The sequence below is a fragment of the Xenopus laevis genome, chromosome 8L (assembly GCF_017654675.1).
Source record: "Xenopus laevis strain J_2021 chromosome 8L, Xenopus_laevis_v10.1, whole genome shotgun sequence".
Classification (NCBI taxonomy): domain Eukaryota; kingdom Metazoa; phylum Chordata; class Amphibia; order Anura; family Pipidae; genus Xenopus; species Xenopus laevis.
Window position 1 is genome coordinate 70,479,664 of NC_054385.1, and position 17,760 is coordinate 70,497,423.

At 36.7% G+C, this 17,760-nt stretch overlaps 1 protein-coding gene and 1 long non-coding RNA gene across 2 annotated transcripts in view; both read left to right on the forward strand.

Moving 5' to 3' along the window:
- LOC108698627 overlaps positions 1-17,760 on the forward strand; it is a 36,362-nt gene that overhangs the window by 14,117 nt on the left and 4,485 nt on the right. Inside the window, exons 6-14 of the mRNA XM_018230248.2 lie at positions 204-345; positions 2,036-2,223; positions 2,315-2,456; positions 3,308-3,487; positions 10,145-10,359; positions 13,415-13,577; positions 13,664-13,813; positions 14,288-14,448; positions 16,966-17,142. Of these exons, the coding sequence (XP_018085737.2) occupies positions 204-345; positions 2,036-2,223; positions 2,315-2,456; positions 3,308-3,487; positions 10,145-10,359; positions 13,415-13,577; positions 13,664-13,813; positions 14,288-14,448; positions 16,966-17,142 (1,518 nt within the window). The remainder of the gene's footprint in view (positions 1-203; positions 346-2,035; positions 2,224-2,314; positions 2,457-3,307; positions 3,488-10,144; positions 10,360-13,414; positions 13,578-13,663; positions 13,814-14,287; positions 14,449-16,965; positions 17,143-17,760) is intronic.
- Positions 3,836-5,626, forward strand: LOC121397062. The gene is made up of 2 exons (XR_005963401.1): positions 3,836-4,689; positions 5,251-5,626. It is a non-coding gene; the product is annotated as an uncharacterized LOC121397062 (long non-coding RNA).

The following is a 17,760-nucleotide window of genomic DNA, read 5'->3' on the forward strand; positions in this document are numbered from 1 at the left end:
TGTAAATAATGCAAAAACAGTTTAGTTTTAGATATAAATATTTATTCTAGGATTTGTTTTACCCTTATGGATACATTTATAGCCTAGTTGAGTGCAGCAACTGAATGCTAGTCTAATTCAGCCAATAAAGGGTTAATGTGGGTTACCATCATTAGTTAGGAAGCAATATTTCTTATATGCTTAATTTTTTTTGTTTTGAATAGGAAAGAAAGAAAGCACACACCGAATATAATGTACAGAACCTTCTCTCGTGTACTCTGGACATATTTTTTGCGGGGCAGGAGTCTTCAAGTAGCACATTGGGATATGGGCTTCTCATCCTGATGAAGTATCCTTATATTAAAGGTAATCCAGTTCTATGTGGGGAATGATATAAAGGCCAATAATGAAAAAATTATCATGTGAAATAATCCTCCTTTGTATGTTTGTTTGCGTCACACAAATTCAATATAGCTTTATCAGCTTTACACTGACTCTGCCATCTATTACCCACATCATTTTGGTCATTTTGCTCTATACTTTGTTTACATGGGAATTATACTTTATCTGTATAACCTGTCACTGTCATTGGGTCTCTTGCCCTCTGTTGGTCTGTCCGGTCTGTCCGGTCTGTCCCTGCTCTTGCCCTCCATTGTTCTTTCATTTGCAGTCCTGCTAACAGGAAGTTACTCTGCTTTAATATGGAACTGACCATTTCATATGTTACACATACATTACACAGGACACAATTTGCCCTCAGAACAATCCTTACCTCTAGTACCAAAATGTACCAAAATTGTATTAGGCTCTCTGCAAACTCATAGTAAAAGGCCGTCATTCCAGTGTCCTAACTACCATGTGGTGTTCTGTGTGTTGACAGTGAACAAACACTAGGCTAAAACTGAACAATAATCATGACTCTAAAACCAAAAATCCTGGTTTATAATCCCAGTGGCAACCTTCTGTGATAACTCTGAATCAGGCATGTGATACTTTGTACAAGTGATGGGCGACTCTGCGCCGTTTCACTTCACCGAAAAACTTGCGAAATGCATTGAAGTCAATGGGTGTCAAAATAATTTTGACGCGCAACAATTTTGACACGCGACATTTTTTATGCGCACACCAATTTTGAGGCGAGACCATGTTTTTTGTTGCAGCAATTTTTTTTTGGTCAACTCTTCCAGCCTCACCCATTTTTCCCATACTCTTCCAACTTCCCAGGTGGATGTCCATACACAGCCAAACTAAGGGGTTGCTGCCATCTACTGACATAACTGCCTTTTGCATTAACTATGTAAAAAATATGTTTAACCTTCTTACATGTTTATCTTTCACATTGGTTTCTACCATAGAGGAGTTTACAAACAAATGTTCCTATCACATTGATACATCACGGTAGAGTTAGTTTTATTAAGGGGCAATTAACCAGTATATTTTTAGCGTGTGTGAGAAACCATCAACATTTATAACACAGCTGTTGTGAGTTGAATAGATATATAGATATATACAGTATATATGAAACAGGTGAACCAAAAGGGCATTATGATTTTTTAATAGAAGAAGGCAGCATTAAGATTGTTTTAAGCGCTGTCCCCAGCCTGCCCTTCAAACAGCATGTACTGTATCTGCTTTTTTATTTTTTATTTTTTTACTTTGCACCTTGCTTTGCTCATTGTTTTGGTTCATCTGATTCATTTTTATATTGTTTTTTTTTTTTTTTTTACTTCAGCAAGTTGTATTATGTATTCCCCAAAATTGTGGCCCTGTTTAGAGGAAATCATTTACCTAGCATTTTCTCCTGTGGTTCTTATTAAAGACTCTGAGATTCCAACCAATGAGATCCCACATCATAGTCTGATCCCTTAACCTCTAGGCTAACTCCCCCTCCTCCTTGTGGAAGCATTGGGAAGGTCTTGGCTTTTATCCATACTTACTGTGACTCTTCGCATGCACCTCACATTGTATGTTTGTCAAGTGGAGTATTTACTTATATTAAAATATTTTATACAGCATATTGTGGGTGTATATTTCATTGTAAACCTTAAATCTTTAGAAAAAGTTCAAGCGGAAATAGAGAGTGTTATTGGTCGATCTAGAAGACCATGCATGGATGACCGGGCAAAGATGCCTTACACAGAGGCTGTTATTCATGAGATTATGAGGTTTATTGATTTCTTACCTCTTGGGGCTCCTCATTGTGTGACAGAGGACACGTTATTTAGAGGCTACACCATACCTAAGGTACTATTACCAGAGAATGGTTGAAAGAAAGTAATTAGTTGAACTCAGAAAATGTGCATCAACCTCTTGTGTTCTTGTCTCCTCATAACAGGGCACCACTATATTTCCTTTCTTACATTCTGTACTTTTTGACCCTTTAATGTTTGAGAGACCACAGGAATTTAACCCTGAGCATTTTCTGAACCAGGATGGCTCATTTAGGAAGAACGAGGGCTTTATGGCATTCTCCGCAGGTGAATTTCTCCCCATTCTGTTTTATTAGCAAATTGTTCACTTTGTACTCGTGTTCTTTCTTTTCTTCTTACTTAACAAATGCATTCTGACTTCTCCAAATGTTAATTTGCTTTTATTCATATTGACTAACACGCATGCTACTGTGAAAAGATTTGTGTGTCCTTGAGATATATTATATTCTGTGATATAACTATACTTCCATATCTTAAGATATTAGGCATGATAGGCAGGTCAACATATAGAAGCAAGGAGCACTTTACTGCTGGTTTTGGAAAAGAACACAGTGAGTCCCTGTGTAAGAGCCTGGCCCTATCTATGTTGTCTTTCTTCCCTTTTAATAACATTGGTATTAATGAAACTTCTTTCTTATGTTCACCCGTGATGGATGCTACAATTATCTGCCCCTACACAGTTAATTTAAGAAAAATATCACAAGGGCACAATTTGTTGGCTCAGTATGATGTGGCTCCAAAAGCTTTAGTTGGCATAGGACAATGGCTAACAATTGTTATAAAAATTAATACTGTATCTTTGCCTATGAAATATACATACAATTAAACTGCATGACCAATACTTGTTTCTATGCTCATACTGAAGCTCCTCTATAAGCAAGTTCTTTGTATTATATATTTGCACCATATTATACAAATGGTAAGAGGGTCAAATGTGCTCCATGAACAATGAACCTATGCTTAGGCAAAACTAGCTTAACAGCATGCAAGAGCCAGCTATATGATAGTGAATTTAGCACAAACTGCATGATCTCAAATACCCTGTACTTTTTCATATACTGCATAAACAGACTTTTAACTATCTTTATCCTTTTTGCATTTTTAAAAATTTGTTCCAGGAAAGCGAGCTTGTCCCGGGAAAAGTCTTGCACGTGTGGAGATCTTCCTGTACCTTACCTCCATCCTACAACAATTTGACCTACAACCTGAACTTTCAACAGAAGAGATAGATCTGTCTCCTGAATATAGTGGTTTTGGGAAAATTGCTCCTTCTTTCCAGCTCAAGCTAATTCCACACTAGGGGGCACATTTACTTAGGGTTGAATATCGAGCGTTAATTAACCCTCGATATTCGACCGTAGAAGTAAAATCCTTCGACTTCGAATATCGAAGGAAAAACCATTCGATCGAACTATTAAATCCTTCGAATCGAATGATTCAAAGGATTTTAATCCATCGATCAAACGATTTTACTTCGATCAAAAAAAGCTAGGAAAGCCTATGGGGACCTTCCTCATAGGCTAACATTGATGCTCGGTAGGTTTTAGGTGGCGAAGTAGGTGGTCGAAGTTTTTTTTAAAGCGACAGTACTTCGACTATCGAATGGTCGAATAGTCTAAGGATTTTTAGTTCAAATCGTTCGATTCGAAGTCGTAGTCGAAGGTCGAAGTAGCCAATTCGATGGTCAAAGTAGCCAAAAAAATACTTCGAAATTCTAACTATTTTTTATTCTATTCCTTCACTCAAGTAATGTGCCCCTAGATGTGCTTTTTGTTCAAACGTAACATTACACTCACAAAAAATCATTTGGGCAATTGTCTCAATTTATATATAAAATTATAGCATATATATAGCATTTTTATGAAATCTTATGTTTGTTTGAAAAAAAAAAAAACAATAATTGATATGTGCTCTGATACAAATAGACTGTAGTATGAGTGTGAGAGTGGATACACTGCTAAAAGAACTTATAATGTAGAGTTGGTTAAATCCATCTTTCATTAGTGTCTTGAGACCAGTTTGCTGCTTTCAGTAGATCCAACAGTATTAATATGGGTCCTGCTTAATGCCAATGAAGTGCTTGAAAATTTACCACTCGTGGCTAGAGGACTACTAGTATAGTCTAATGTACTTGCAAGACCTTTACTAAAAGATGTCAACATTGTCACTATAAATTCCCACTAACCTACATCTGAATGCTCCCATGTTCCTAACTGGCATACTATTACCTCAGGGACTCTACCCCAAAATCTCACTTATTGTCGGGCAATAGATTATCTTTGCTAACTAGTTTCTCTATCTCGCACTCCTAGACTGAGCTTACACCCAATTCTAGCCACTTACTAGTCATGAAGGAAGGAAGGTCTCCCACCTGGTCATGGGAGTTCTTCAATCCTGCCTCTGGATGTTCTTAGGCCAAAGAGTAGTGCACAGATCCTGCACTCCCTCATACAGGCTCCTGCAGGGGAATTCCCCTAAAGACCAACCTTAGGGTTATTAGGTACTTGCCTAACTATTTACATTATGAAAAATAAGAATTATTTTACACTTCTTTACAAGCTGTATATGGTACCTAATCTATTGCTTAACTAACAATGGTGAATTTGAAATGTAATAGTTTGCTTCCATAGCACAGAATAGGGTACCTAGATTAGTTAATCTTTCATATCCAATGATTTGCTTTCTATATTGATGGTTTTCCACAGATCCTACATGTTTAATTATTTTTACAGCAAGTAAAATAAAATCTATAAACCAGCCTTTAATGAGAATGACATTGTACTCAGTTCTAAATAACAATTATCTAGGCCTTCTCCTGTATAAAAAAACCAGAAGCTATTCATTTCCGTAAAATAATAATTAAATGCCACTGGTCAGTGCTATGAGCAATGACACACAGGTCAACTTCACTGGAGTGTGTGTTTAAAGGTGAAAGTCATAGAAGGCAACGAAAGGCAAATCTGGACATATTGGAAATACACATGGGGTTATGAAGACATGTGCAGCTTAAATCATTCTGTGTGCCATTGTTTTAAAACATTTATCTTGTTTTATTTTGCAGTTTGGGGGCAACTTGCATTTTCTGAAGGACATTGAATTGTATACATTGAAGGAAAGAGAGAAGAAATAATGTAAAGTCATTCTGGTTGTTTGGCAACCTACTTTTGTTTCTTTTAGATAGTAGTAACCTTGTCATAATCTACACAAATAACTTCATCACATTCTATCCATCTTCTGCATGGAGTTGATTAACAAAATTACTCTTAATTCTTCTGTTTCATTAATTTGAATTCCCACTCACTGGCACCATGCAGATTAAGGGCTGATATTTTTTATTGTGACCCTCTTCACTGTAAGTAGCGGCAGTCCTAATTGTGTAGTTGATAGAACTTTATTCAGTATTAAATAAATGCAGTTTATGCTACAATTGTACCCAATTCCTGTGTCACAGAGCTTCATTATATTTGTTCCTAAAGAGTCAGATGGAATAGCAACAAGTCAAATGATCACTTGTGGCTTCCCCTTGTCAAGCAAATGACTGGTGAAGTTTATCTGACTTTGATAATTTTGCTTAAAACGTTTGTTTTAAAAAAGACTAAAGAAATGCTGAAATTGTGTTTCTTTCATGAAACACTAAAATTTGCTCTGACGCTGTTTTTTAATTAAATGTATGGGGTCAATGTACGTGCAGCTAAAATCTTGTTTGTTTCAGTACAATAAATATATTTGGGTTGGCAAATCTTGCTGGAAAATCATGTTGGCTTGATTTCATCTTTCTTTATAGTTTAACCTCCAATAACCAATGTGTGCCAGGACAAATTACACAGATTGCAAAAAAACTTCAAGGCCAAAATTAGGGTATTAACTGTAGCTGTGTTCTGATTTGTTCAGGTATAGGATGTATTATCCAGATTTCTTGGAAGCTGAAGATTTACAGATAAAGGAAATTTAACCTTATCTGGAGGCTAATAAAAATATTTAAACTTTAAAAACACCCGTAAGAATTGTACGATACTGAATTACAGTGCTTATATTATTGCCACTCACAGAACATTGAATCACAATGGATTGTATTATGTTCCATTGACACTGTTCAACAGAAACAGACTGTTTCATGTCAAAGTGAAAACAGATGTCTACAAAGTTAATTACAATGAAAAAACACAAAATAACTGATTGCATAAGTATTAATATAACACACCTAAATCATCACTGGCACGACCCATTTTTGTTCTCCTAAATGGAGATCACCTGTGTGTAGTCAAGGGGTTTCGAATAAATACACTTGTACCTGGAAGATCCAACTTCCAGTGAGTGTTTTGGTATACACAATGAAGAACATGCCAAACTGTTCTTTGAAAAGGTAATACAAAAGCATAAATCACAGGATGAATATCAACAGTTTTCCAAATAACTGAATATCCAGTGGGATTGAGTGAAATTAATCATTAAGAAATGGAAAGAGTAGGGCATAGCTGTAGATATGCCAGGAACAGGAGATGATTGATGGAGGCCACCAAGAGGCTTATGACAACCCTGAAGTGGTTACACGTTTCAGTGGCTGATATTATGCATACAACAATGGTTGCCCTGGTGCTTTAACAATAGCAGCTTTATGGGAGAGTGGCAAAATTAATGTAACTGCTAACTAAAACTGAGATGTTATCTTGCCTACAATTTGCCAGAAGGCAAGTGGGAGACTCCAAACTCAGCTGGAAGTAGGACCATGCCTACTGTGAAACATGGTAGTGGCAGCATCATGCTGTGAGGACGCTTCTCTGCAGCAGACCACAAATGGCTTATGCATATAGAGGGTAGTATGAATGTAACAAAATACAGTGAAATCCTGTTGCTGTCTTCAGGAATGACATGCATAAACCAAAAATTGCTCAGAAAATGGCTTAAAATGAACAATATCATGGATTGACTGAATTAGTTGGACTAGAAGAAGGCTGTTTGCTTACAATCCCCATGCAACCTAACAGAACATGAACAGTTTTGCAAAGGAGAATAGGGAAAATTGCAGTGCTCAAATGTGCAAAACTAATACCTTGAGACTGAGACCTTGCCATGCCACCCAAACTCTTTAGGCTGGAATTTAAACTAGCCTTGGTACATACATTTACACAGCTCTGTACAATGCGTTTTAAAAGATTTTTTAGCAAGTGTTTTTTAATAAAGCTTTAAAATAGACCTGGTTTGTACTGGAAATTTATTCTGGCTACTGTTAAAATCTTTATTATCTCTGCTTAAAATGGGAAGGAAAGTGCTTTTTAAACTTGTCTTCATTGTATTAATAAAAGATGTGTTCATGGCATGTTACAAGTTTTGCTTGTTAGGATAATAAGTCAATCTTGCATTTAAAGAATACATAAACCTTTAAAATAAGTGAATGTAAAATTGATGAGAGTACTATTTTAAGCGGTTTTGCAATGTACATTTATTATTATTTATTTTTTTATTCCAAGATATTAAAGGATACATGTACTGTTAACATGCATGAATTGTATTACAACAGCACCACTGCTGGTCATTTTCCGACCAGTCTGACTACCAAGAAGTGAAGGAAGTTGTCAGAAGAAAGAAACAGGGCTGGTCTGATGTTCTTCTGGTTAGGAAAGGTTTTTAATATTTCTCCTAATCAGAATAACATCAGACCAGCCCTCTTACTTTCCACTGACAACTTCCATGACTATTTGGTGGTCTGAATGGTCGGAAAATTACCAGCAGGTGATGCTGATAATCGCCCCTGTTCTAGTATAAGCTGCCTATTCATAGCTGTACACATTTACACCTCCTAGCTGAAGGTGGCCTACACATGCCATATTTTTCCCAAATCACAATATTTATGTCAATTGATAAAAATATATATTTCTCCTCTACACCATTTATTTAAGCTTTATGGAAAAGAGGCAATTGCAAAATGATCCTGCACAGTTAATCGAAAACAAATATCCAGCAGAGATATGTCTCCAGTTAGCACCAGATAGTTGGCAGGTCATCCTGAGACAAAGTTTCCAGCTTGTGTAAGAATAAACTGTTAAATAAACAACAAAAGTCAGAATGATGTCAGTCTGATTTGGAAATGTGTTTTTGAACCACAGTGAGAGGTATTCCTTATGTTGCATATAAAGTTGCTTTTTCTTGGCCACCTCCACCAGTGGAAGAAAGATTGCAATTTTTACAGTTTTCACCAGTGTGCAGTGTATAGAACAAAACTTCTCACTGAAAAAGCTATTTTTGCACCAAAAGATTATGACACCTTTAAACGTACCTTCGATTCGAAGTCGTAGTCGAAGGTCGAAGTAGCCCATTCGATGGTCGAAGTAGCCAAAAAAAACATTCGAAATTCAACGTTTTTTTCCCTCTATTCCTTCACTCGAGCTAAGTAAATGGGCCCCTTAAAGTATGCTAGTTAAAATGTGCAGTGCAATAACTGTCTAATGAAGAATATTACATTAAAAAATGTTCATTTTTATTTGTGCAGTTTTTTTTTATTTTATTAAATTTCCCACATATGTTATGTAAAACTGATGCGAGTACGATTCTAAGCACTTTTGCAATTTAAAATCATTATTTATATTCAGAAGAAAGAAAGAGGGCTGATATTCTTCTGGTCAGCAAATCATTAGAAACCTCAAAATTCCAAAAGTGCTTAGAATAGAGCTCTCATCAATTCTACTTTCACTTATTTTAATAAATCTACAGTAAGCTGACCACAGAAGGGTCCCTGAGCTAACAAGTAGTATGGCTTTAACTACAATTCATGTTGTAATTAATTTGACCTACATTCCTCGTTGTTCCAATTACAGTGAGAGCAAAGGAGGTTCAAATTTGTGCAGGGCCCCTTTTTGGCCAGTGAATATTGCCAAGGCTAAAAATTTGTATCACGCACACAGACACGCTAATTATCCAGAATGCTCAGGACCTGGGTGTTTTCTGATAACACATCTTTCTGTAATTTGGATTTTTATATTTTAAAGGAGAATTCAACCCCCACTAATAAAAAAACATTACTCTACATAGTTCCCCCTCCCTGCTCCACCCCCGCACAGGTGATAACACCTGTAAGTGTCCCATATCCTTTGATTATCTCTCGTTGCAGAGTCAACACAGCGGAACTCACAGGCACCATCTTTGGCTCTTCGGTCTTCTTCGGGAAGTAGGAGCCATTTTAGCGCATGCACAGTTCTTCAGGTTCATGACGACTGCGCATGTGCTGAAAGTGACAGAAATTGTCAGAGGGAAAGAAAAAGACTCAAAGAAGACTGAAGAGCCGGAAGATGGCTGAGAAGGCAGTAACAAATGACAAAGAATTCAATTTGAACAGCCTCTTTATTTCTTTATTTACTATGTGACAATTTATTATAATATTAATCCACCCTATGCTTCATTGTTCTACTTTTCTGCTGCCCATATGTATGGTTGAACAAGCCATTCCAGTCACACAGACCAAACAAACTGGCCATTCTTTTATTCCACCCCTTTCCCCCTCCTTTCCAAATAACCTGTGTAGCTGTGTCCTGGCCACAAATCCTTCGGAAAAGTAATCTTTACATATTAATTTTGGAAAATAGCAATTATAATTTTGTTATTTTTCTTTCTGTCTCTAGTTCTCTTCATGCTCCTCTGCAGCACTGGATTCCTGTCTTTTTCAAAAATCCTGCTGTTTAGCTGAAGTGATTGGAAAGGAGCCTCCTCAGTACAGAAAGAACATAGAGACTCCCTGTCCTTTACATTAGATAAGACATGATGCAACCTGTCTTTCTCAACATTTTCCATATGATCATTGTCACTGTTATGAGTCATACTCAGGTTTTGTGAGCACTGATCACTCCAGTAACGGAAACCTATAGTGAACACTCCCCCAATTTCGTAATTCCATCCCATTCTAGGTCATACACCCATCTGTATAGAGGGGCAGACTATATAAATACCAACTGCAATTCAGTAATATTCCCAGGTATTAAGTTGGTTGGAATTGATTATCAGCATGTTCCCTTCCATCGTTACAATATCAATCATTGGCTTCCTTGTCTTACTAACAATAGCATGGTGGAAAAAGAACCTCAAGGATCATTCTATGCTTCCCCCTGGACCAACACCTCTCCCTTTTCTTGGGAACTTACTTCAAGTGAAACCAAAGGAATTTTTGAAAGCACTTGATAAGGTTAGTGAATTTATTACTGATGGTGATGATCATATTTTTCATGTTCAAGGAATAATGATCTAAAGGAGAGAACTTTAAGGTGCTACAAAGAAAACAATCCAATAGGGCCTATTTTACATAAGGCTAAGAGAAATTAATTTCAGGTGAGCATATTTCATTTAGATTAAAGGACTGCCTGGATCCAGTTATATTGAAAGTTACTAGGACACACAGATTGGAATTAAGTAATAGGCAATAACTTCATACATGCAGCACAATTTTAGATGCTTTTTATTTATTGTCCCAATTCCTTTTTTCTTTGCTTCCTGTTTTTTTTACAAGACAAATATACAAAAAAAATGACGGAAAAATTGATCCGATATCCTAGTCTTCTGCTGATATCGACTGGCTCGTCTCTCTTATACACGCACCATATAACGTACAAAAATTAATTTCGGATGATATATATATATATATATACTGTAAACAAAATAAAATAAGGATTTAACATAATAATTGTATGTAATATAATTAAAAAAAATTCTAAAAAAATGTGATTCCTAGATGACAATCTTTTCTATCCTTTATCCACTGTCCTAATATGTTTTCCTAATCTTATTTTAGCATTACACTAATGTCTACTTGTACCCCTTTTCTCTTTTTTTCTGATAAATCTGTACTTTTACATGTTCTCTCTTCTTCTTGAACACCTCAAGTTCCATAATTTCAGTACCTCTTACCCTTTTTTCTATTCTGCCTTACTCGTCCTTCCCTATGCTTTTTATATGTTCCCTTGCCTATTTTCTCTGACCACCCTCTTTTTACTATCCCTTCTATCTATCTATCAGCTTCATTTTGCTCTCTTCATTTCCATTTTAATGGGATCTAGTTATTCTAGTTATTCTCCTTTTGCTCTTATGTTCTGCAACATTGCTTCTTAAGCCATGAGTTTAGCAGTATTTGTGATGCTCACATGCAATTGCCTACACAGGCCCTAATAGTTTCCCAGCTCAATGAGCAAAAGTTGCATACCTCTAGTTCTACAGCAATGAAAGTGGTTTGTGAACCAAAACGTTATAGAATTAGGGGACCAAAAGACTTTTAACTTCTAAAATAAAATATTGCCTTTTAATATTATTTTTATTTGAAGTTTTTAAGGCAACCTACAATGAGAACATTTTCTCAGTATATGATCAAAACATTTTTGAAGAACGGTAAGTTCTGCCACTTCTAACAGCAAGTGAATAAGCTGTTTTAGATTCAAAACTTCCCACAAGTCATCCACAAGTGAAGCCTCAGTAATTTAGACTTATAGGATGAAACATACAAGCTGTGTGCATAGTTCTTATACCATAATCCTGTTCTAACAATACATTCTTTGTATAATACAGAATTAATTTAAATTACAGAGATATAAGAAAATTATCAAATTGACCATATCTCTTTTAGGTCTGGATCATTTGAAAAACTCTGATGTTTGCACAAATTCTAAAGCTAGCAGACAAATCTTGGTCAATGAAATGCAAACATGACAAATTCAAAAACAAATCCATCCATGACAACATTTCAATAATAAAAAATGGGACCATTCAGACCATGCTGCCCATTATGCCCACATAATTCCCTGCCAGATAACCCAACCCTGTAAAACCAACATATTTTAGGACATGATTCAGCACCATTGGTGCATATCTGATTCAAAGTGCTATAAATATGGCATTTTCTCAAGTCTGATCACACCAGTAGGGATGATAGGATTTTTATTTGGCCAGTCTGAAAAGCTAAAGCTTAATCTTTTCAACTTCTGTGAGTAGTTTCTGATGAACCTACCTGCTCAATCATCTTCCTAGTTTTACCACTTGCAGCCCAATCCATTGCTAAGACTTTACAACAGCAATGAAGGAGCGTGTCTGCTTGATCAGCTTTTGTTGTAGGCTTTTTATAGGCTTGCAGCTATATTGTTCTCTGCTAAAGTAAGTTGGATTGTTTGTGTAAGAGGCAGCATTACTGGTATGTTTATCTGTAAAAGTCTTGGCTTGCTTGATTCCCTTTGCTTGCTGAATCTGATTAGAATCTTTGTGCATTGTGTACTTATTAGGACATTCCTCCCCACGTCAGTGTATAACCAACAATATCTCCTATTTAGAGATCTGTTATATGTGACTTGAAATATATTGTTGTGCCTGAATCCTTCGGCTGTGGACACACAGGCTGAAGGCTCAGCTGTTCTCAGCCTGCATATTTTGTTGCAGGCTGAGAGAAGCTGATCTGCTCCCTGCCCTTGCTCCATCAAATGAATACGATCAGCCCGTGTACATGCACAGACAGCATATTTGAATGGAGATCAGCCTGGAGATGCCTTTTTTTCATATTTGGGCTGACCTCTTCTTGCATAAAATATGAGAGCTAAGAGCAGCTAAGCCTTCAACCTGTGTGCCCACAGCCTTATGCTGTGTCCTTTCTGACTTATGGGTGATAGAGTTAAGAGCACAGAGCAACAATTCAGCAAGTTGTATCATTGTAAGAATTTCAGTGGTTCATTCCTGGAAAATCAAATAATGAAAACCAACTACAAGAGATTTTGCCAGGAATTTACAAACATTCCGATTTACAGACAAGGGTGTTACTCACCTTGCCTCTCAGTATCTTATAGAGTTTCCATTTTTTTCCTAGATATTACAAATCTTCCTGGCACTTGTTTACCTAATGAGGCCTACCTCCGCCTCAGGCTCTTTAGCACACTGTCTCTTCCATAAAGCCAGGACCAGAGACAGAAGTGGTGGCTTCCCCTTTTAACTACTAGGGAACCCTGACACAGTTTGTCTCTGACCTTACCTAACAGCCCACTGAATAGCTGATTACTTTTAGTAATGATTCTGCCCCTGGGAGGCCCATTTAGTAAAGGTCAAATTTTAGTGGTATTCAAGCTTTTTGAAACCATGATTAAACTCTATTTCTCGAAAAAATACAAATATCTCTAAAACCTCTAAAAATTTAAGTCAAGTCCGACAACTACAAGCGAAAACAAATATAAAAGTCTGAATATACTAGCTATTTCTATTTTTTAAACCAATAGCTCAAGGAGAAACATGGCTCCATTTTCACTGTATATATTGGAGCTCGTCCAGTAGTAATGCTTTGTGGGTACAAGACAGTCAAAGAGGCCTTGATTGACCAACCAGATGCCTTTGGTTCTAGAGGAAAGATGCCCTTGGCAGAACATATACTAAAAGGATATGGTGAGCTGATATACTTGTCATTAATTACATTAAACCTTCTAGTACACTAACATAGTTGCTTACCTAAATGTCTCATTTATCTTTAGGGATCACAGGCAGTAATGGGGATCGATGGAAACAACTCCGTCGATTCGCTTTAACTACATTAAGGAATTTTGGAATGGGAAAGAGAACCATCGAGAAGAGGATTCAGGAGGAGTCTACTTTCTTGATAGAGGAGTTTGGAAATACCGAAGGTGTGTTATTATGTTCACAAGTATATAGTGCATATGCAGTTGTTTGTGTCACTCGCAATAACATTGGCTCATTCAATACCTGGTAGATCTCTTCTGTTCCTGTACAGACCTGTTGGTTAGTTTGTCTGTATCTCTGTGTATGCCCACAAACATTGAGATAAACAGAATTTCCTGTAGAAATGGGCAGTGTGAAGGTGTGCTAGAGGCTTGGGATAGACACCTTTAAGTTTTATGATTCTAAGACAGATTAATGTGTCTACTGCTTAGGACAATGTAACTATGTACTTACCATCTTGCAAAGAACAGTGCTTGCTAGGTACTGCCTAGTTCCCCCACATCAACAGTAGTATAGCGTTTTATGCACTTTCTCCCTACCATGGAAAAGAAAGCGTTAGGGATACTATATGACAGTATGGGCTGCATTTTTCAAATCTGAGTGTTAAACTGATGGTTGTTTGTTTTTTCTCTGAACAGGCAAGCCTTTTGACCCTACATTTTATGTTGGATGTGCTGTATCCAACATCATCTGCTCCATTGTATTTGGGGAGCGGTTTGATTACAAGGATGAACAGTTTCTCTTCCTCCTAAAAAATATCAACAAAGTTTTGCGTTTCATGAATTCCTCATGGGGAGTGGTGAGAAAATCCATTTAAATTTAATATATATTTATAGTACATCTGGAATTACATTCCAAAGTCTGCATGCTCTTAATCATTTTAGTGCATCAGTGCTGGGCAGGGGTAAAATCAAATAAGAATAAGATCTATAATTATCTCGCTTATATGTGTACAGCCTGCAGGCTTCTTCTATGGGTCATGAGCATTCATTTTTCTCCAGGATATAATTATAGAAGTAATTGAACATCTCAGACTGAGTATAAAATCATGTGTTTCCATAGGGCAAGAGAAGGTTCAGAAATAATAACACCAGTTACAGAGGATTTTTCTTTGGGTAACATGTTGTAAATAGCAAAGAACAGAATGAAAATTGCTTTTGCATATAACCAGGCTGACACTGCACCATAAAAAATTGCTTCATGCTATTGAGTGAAAGTCAGATCCTACTGACTATATCAAAATCAAGTTAAACAATGTTCTATGGGAGAAATGTAATAAAAGTGGTAATCAAAAAAAAATCACACAAATAAGAATAAAAGTTTGAGTTAACTTCTAGTATGATGGAGAGAGAGATGTTCTGAGATAATTTGCAATTGGTTTTATTTTCATTTAGTTTATTGTTGAGTTGTATTCAGCAGCTCTCAAGTTTAAAATTTCAGCAATCTGGTTGCTAGGGTCCAAATTACCCTAGCAACTATACATTGACTTTAATAAGAGACTGGAAAATGACTGGAAATAGCTTGAATCTGGTAATACACCATGACTTCTGCATGACTTCTTCATGCAGAAGTCAATGGCAGAGGTCTCTTGAAAAAAAAACGTTTATAGCCTTCATGATGTTCATGATGAAAACACAATTAATTCGATCAATTCAAGGGGTTTTTTTTGGCGAAAACTCAATTAATGAGAGTTTTTGGGTTTTTCACCCCTAGTTCTCTGATTCAAGATTTTTCTTAAATCAGAAAACATTCAGGTTGTGAGTTCATTTGAGGTATAAAAAAGCTCACAAACCTCTAAAACTCAACCTTTGATTTATTATAAAATCCAAATATAAAAAGTACAAACGGAAAACTCAAAAAAAAACGGAAAACGCTCAAAAATCCGAATGTCTCAAAAACCTTTACAAACTCAAGTTTTTCATACAATTCCTAGCAAATGAAAAATACAAAAACCTCTAAAAGTGCAAATTGATTTAAAAAGGCCCCAATGGATCAGCAAAACTTTTGCCTGGCAAAGTTTTATATTAGTAGTTTTCATGGTTTTTACACTTCATACATTTTTAGAGCTTTTTAAAGTAGAAACCACACATTTTTAGAGATTCATGGAAAAAAACATAATCCAGTTCTTGGTAAATGACCCCCTTAATGTTTGGACAACTTAGACTGCAGCATACTACTGAAGTTCATAGGACATTACTGAACATCATCCTGATGAGAATCAGGCACATCTGAGTATAAAGTCTGAGTTCACACATAATACTGCAGTCATTCCCTGTCACCCACAGTATTTCAGATCCCTTACAATCTGCTAGTAAGTGTAAATAAGTGTTGCTTATACCTTTCAAAATATGACCCTCTGGTCTGTAGTTTATACTTAGAGAGCAAGACCAAAAAGCAGTGGCAAAGGGGAAAAAAGGAGTCACCGTTCTGCAGGTAAATGGCTGTATATAATCTAGAAACCTACAAGAAAATAGAGACATGCCTTTCCCCTGACTAAGGGCTGATTTTATCATGGATCTGACTGAGGAATCCAGAATGGCACTTAGTAGTTCTGTCAATTCAGACAGTTAGGGACATTTTAACAAATTTGCACATTTACCAAAAAGTATAGGATCTATTATCCGGAATGCTTGGGAATTTACTGGATAAGGGATCTTTCCATAATTGGAACTATATACTTTTAGGGTCAGGGCACAATCTCCTCTTCTTCAAGGGCGACTAATCTCCCCGAACTGCCTCCCCTGCCTTCTTGCCGGCTAAAATGTAAATCGCCGGCGGGATGGCACTCGCGCGATTTGTTTTCCAAAGTCGCCCGAAGTTGCCTCACAAGGAAACTTCGGAAAACAAATCACGCCATCCCACCGTCAATTTACATTTTAGCTGATGGGAAGGCAGGGGAGGCAGTTCGGGGAGATTGGTCGCCCCAAAGAAGAGGAGATTTGTCGCTGGGCGACTAATCTCCCTGAATCTGCCTGTGTGCCCTGACCCTAAGTCTGCTGATAAAAAGATAAACATTACAAAAAAAAACCAATAAGATCGCTTTGCCACTAATATGGACCCATGCAACTTATTTACAATGTACTGCTTTAATATTAAAGACAAAATGGAAATCATTTAAAAAATTAAAAAGAATTATCTTAAAATATGAAACTAAAAATGAACACTTTAAATGCATCAGTACTGCTTGCAAAGAATTAAATATAGTAAATCGGCCCCAGGTTTACTGTGCATTTCTTTGGCAGTCCCTTGTGCATGCTAACCCAGAAAGGAAGTATTTACCACCAATAACTATAGTTTCTTTACCTTTCTCTTGCAGATATTTTTCACCTTTCACAAGATCCTGTGTCACATCCCTGGTCCTCATCAAAAGGCAATGAAGGATTTAACTGACCTCAAGGGATTTGTTCAACAGAGAGTAAGGGAGAGCAAGGAGATATTGGATGTCAATTCACCTCAAAATTTTATAGACTGCTTTCTCATCAAGATGCAGGAGGTACTGGAACACAATGATCTAATAAAAGTGTTATAATAACATTCAGTTAAATAGTACACTCTGTAGGAATAGTGATACACAAATATTTTTGGCCATGTCCCTTCTATGTGCTACACTAAAGATCAACTAACAGTAGGGTAGGTTTTGCTAAGGCAAGAGACTGAACTTGATGGATGTGTTTTTTTGTAACCACAGCTACTATGATATCAACTCACAAATTATTTTTCTGAAAAGCACAGGTGTAATTATAGAGGAAACAGACCCTGCAACTGCCAGTGCCATAGGAACTAGAGGGGCCCAGTGAAACTTTCACTGATAAGCAGTTGCAATATATATTGCAAGATTAGGAGCTCAATGATCTTGCTGTGGGGGTGGGCCCAATAACTAGTCTTGACATTTTAAAATATGAATGTACATATAGGGGCACATTTACTATGGGTCGAATATCAAGGGTTAATTAACCATCGATATTCGACTGTCGAAGTAAAATCCTTCGAATATCGAAGTCGAAGGATTTACCGCATTTCATTCGTTCGATTTTCCTTCGATCCCAAATTGACAGGAAAGCCTATGGGGACCTTCCCTATAGGCTAACATTGATGTTTGGTAGGTTTTAGT